General features: G+C 63.5%; 1 protein-coding gene across 1 annotated transcript in view; it reads right to left on the bottom strand.

Moving 5' to 3' along the window:
* GPATCH3 (G patch domain containing 3) overlaps nt 1-228 on the bottom strand; it is a gene marked incomplete at its 5' end in the record, with an annotated part of 2425 nt that extends 2197 nt beyond the window's left edge. Inside the window, one exon of the mRNA XM_010131674.1 lies at nt 15-228. Within this exon, the coding sequence (XP_010129976.1) occupies nt 15-228 (214 nt within the window). The remainder of the gene's footprint in view (nt 1-14) is intronic.
* Between the last annotated feature and the right edge of the window lie 46 nt (nt 229-274).

The following is a 274-nucleotide window of genomic DNA, read 5'->3' as shown; positions in this document are numbered from 1 at the left end:
CACAGGAACACAACCGCCGGCGTTCCCTCCGTTCTTCCCCTGCCAGTACTGAGCATCCGTGTAGAAGACAAGGCCGGAGCCGCCCTTCTCCCACTTCAGCTCGATCTCCTCCTCAAAGAGCCGCTCCTCGTTCGCTCCTTGAAAGAGCCGCTCCTCCACGCGGTCCTGCTGGGTCACGTCCTCGTGCAGAGCCTCGTGTCGCTCCCACTCCTCACAGGTATCGTTGTCCTGCGAAGCAGCCGGCGGAAGGCAGGTGATGCCAGCAGCACGCGCC

The sequence above is a fragment of the Buceros rhinoceros genome, unplaced genomic scaffold, assembly GCF_000710305.1.
Source record: "Buceros rhinoceros silvestris isolate BGI_N320 unplaced genomic scaffold, ASM71030v1 scaffold28862, whole genome shotgun sequence".
Lineage (NCBI taxonomy): Eukaryota > Metazoa > Chordata > Aves > Bucerotiformes > Bucerotidae > Buceros > Buceros rhinoceros.
Note: the sequence above shows the minus strand (reverse complement) of the source record. Positions and strands in the feature narration are given on the sequence as shown.